The sequence below is a fragment of the Phaseolus vulgaris genome, chromosome 11, assembly GCF_000499845.2.
Source record: "Phaseolus vulgaris cultivar G19833 chromosome 11, P. vulgaris v2.0, whole genome shotgun sequence".
NCBI classification, from domain to species: domain Eukaryota; kingdom Viridiplantae; phylum Streptophyta; class Magnoliopsida; order Fabales; family Fabaceae; genus Phaseolus; species Phaseolus vulgaris.
The window spans coordinates 26,630,077-26,631,934 of NC_023749.2; the positions used below are offsets into that span (position 1 = coordinate 26,630,077).

Genomic DNA, 1,858 nt, shown 5'->3' on the forward strand with positions numbered 1-1,858 from the left:
CTCGCGATGATCGCCTTCGCGATTCCCGACACCCTGCCGGCCTCCGGGCGGTTCTCTTCTCTCTCCATCTGAGCGGCGTCCTCGACATCTGACATCACCGTATCCTCTTCGGCAACCACTTCAATTGTCGTACCCGCTCTAGGGGGTGGCGTTGTGCTTACGTGGCACACTGATCGCTTATTCTTGAGGCTGTTTTCGTAGCACTTCTTTGCCTCCTTTTGATCAGAGCGGATGGTGATGGCCACCCCCTCCATTGAAGGTAGCTTGGCCTACATGTGTCTAGTGGAGGGCACAACTCCGATCCTGTTAAGTGTTGGTCTTCCTAACAGGATGTTGTATGCTGAAGGAGCGTTCACAACCAGGTATCTGATCTTCTCTGTTCGCGAGGCCGCCCCATCTGTGAATGTCGTTCTTAACTCAATGTACCCCCTGACCTCCACCTGGTCGCCAGCAAATCCGTATAGGCAGCCCCCATACGGCCTCAGCTGATCTGTGGACAGCTGCAACTTTTCAAAGGTCGGCCAAAACATCACATCCGTCGAACTTCCTTGGTCGACTAACGCTCGATGGACCATCCTTCCCGCCGTGACAAACGAGATCACAATGGGATCGTTGTCGTGGGGCATAACATCCCTGAGGTCTTATTTGGTAAACGTAATGTCCACATCGGACGAGTGATCCTCAAAAACCTCTACTGAAATTACGGACCATGCGTACTTCTTACGTTGTGACGCGGTACACCCACCCTCCGAGAATCCACCAGCTATGGTGTGAATCTCGCCGTGAACGGGCACCTCGTGCTGCTGTCCCTCGCCGCTCGCTGGTTGTGAACCTGACGATTGCCCTGTCTGCTTCTCCGCCAGATAGTCCTTTAGGAAGCCACTCTTTACGGGGTCGTCCAATTGGTAACCCAACGCCAAACAGTTGTTAATGTGATGTCTGAACGCCTCGTGGAATTCGCACCATGATTCCTTGTGCAGTCCCAGCACCTTGTCAGATTTTACCGGTGGCCTCAACCTGTCGGCTATGTTGGGCACCGCGATGAGATCTTTGAGTTCCATCATAAAGTTGTGTCTTAGTGGCCTACTTCCTTCTCTCCTCCCTTCTGCTCGACCCCTGGGTTGGGTTCTCCTTGTTTCGTAGGTGCGCTTCCTATCTGGGTTCTTTCTTTCTGTGGTAGCTTCGTGAACCCTAGCGGGTTGCTTGCGTATCTGCGCCCTTGGTCGTGCAGGTGCAGCGGGCATGCACTTCTCGTATGTCTCGCCCTCTGAGGCAATGTGCTCCAACGCTTGTCGCCTCACTTCAGCAAAGGTCTTGGGAAGCTTGCAGTTAAGCGACTTACCGAAAGACCCGGGTCGCACCCCGTTCCTGAATGCGTATACAATCATGGGTTCATACGTGGTACCCACCTTCACCACCTGCGCTCCAAAGGGGCTTATGTATTCCTTCAAGGTCTCACCTTGGAATTGTTTCACGTCGAAAAGGTCGTACGAAACTGGGGCTGGGGCTGGGGCCCTGTTGGCTAAATACTGTTCTCTGAACAGTCGCGAGAGCTGGGCGAAAGACATGATGTGGCCCTCTGGAAGGCTGATGAACCAATCCATAGCCATTCCCGTCAACGTGCTCATGAAAAGCTTGCACCTCGCAGCGTCAAAACCGCCTACCAACAACATCTATCGCCTACTAACAACATCTATCTGTGGAACGCCGTGAGGTGTGCCTCAGGATCCTCCACCCCTGTGAAGGTCACCTTGGGCCCCGTGACGTACTGGGTATCGCCGTCTCCAGGATTGCCTACGAGAATGGTGTTGTGAATTCTCTAGGTGGGGATGCAGCCTCAGGCTCATCTCCACCGCGC

General features: G+C 53.9%; 1 protein-coding gene across 1 annotated transcript; it reads right to left on the minus strand.

Moving 5' to 3' along the window:
* Window positions 1-641: 641 nt before the first annotated feature.
* On the minus strand, window positions 642-1,610 carry LOC137838290 (uncharacterized). Its single transcript, XM_068647540.1, has one exon. It carries the CDS (start codon window positions 1,608-1,610, stop codon window positions 642-644), a length of 969 nt encoding a protein of 322 aa, XP_068503641.1.
* Window positions 1,611-1,858: the final 248 nt, after the last annotated feature.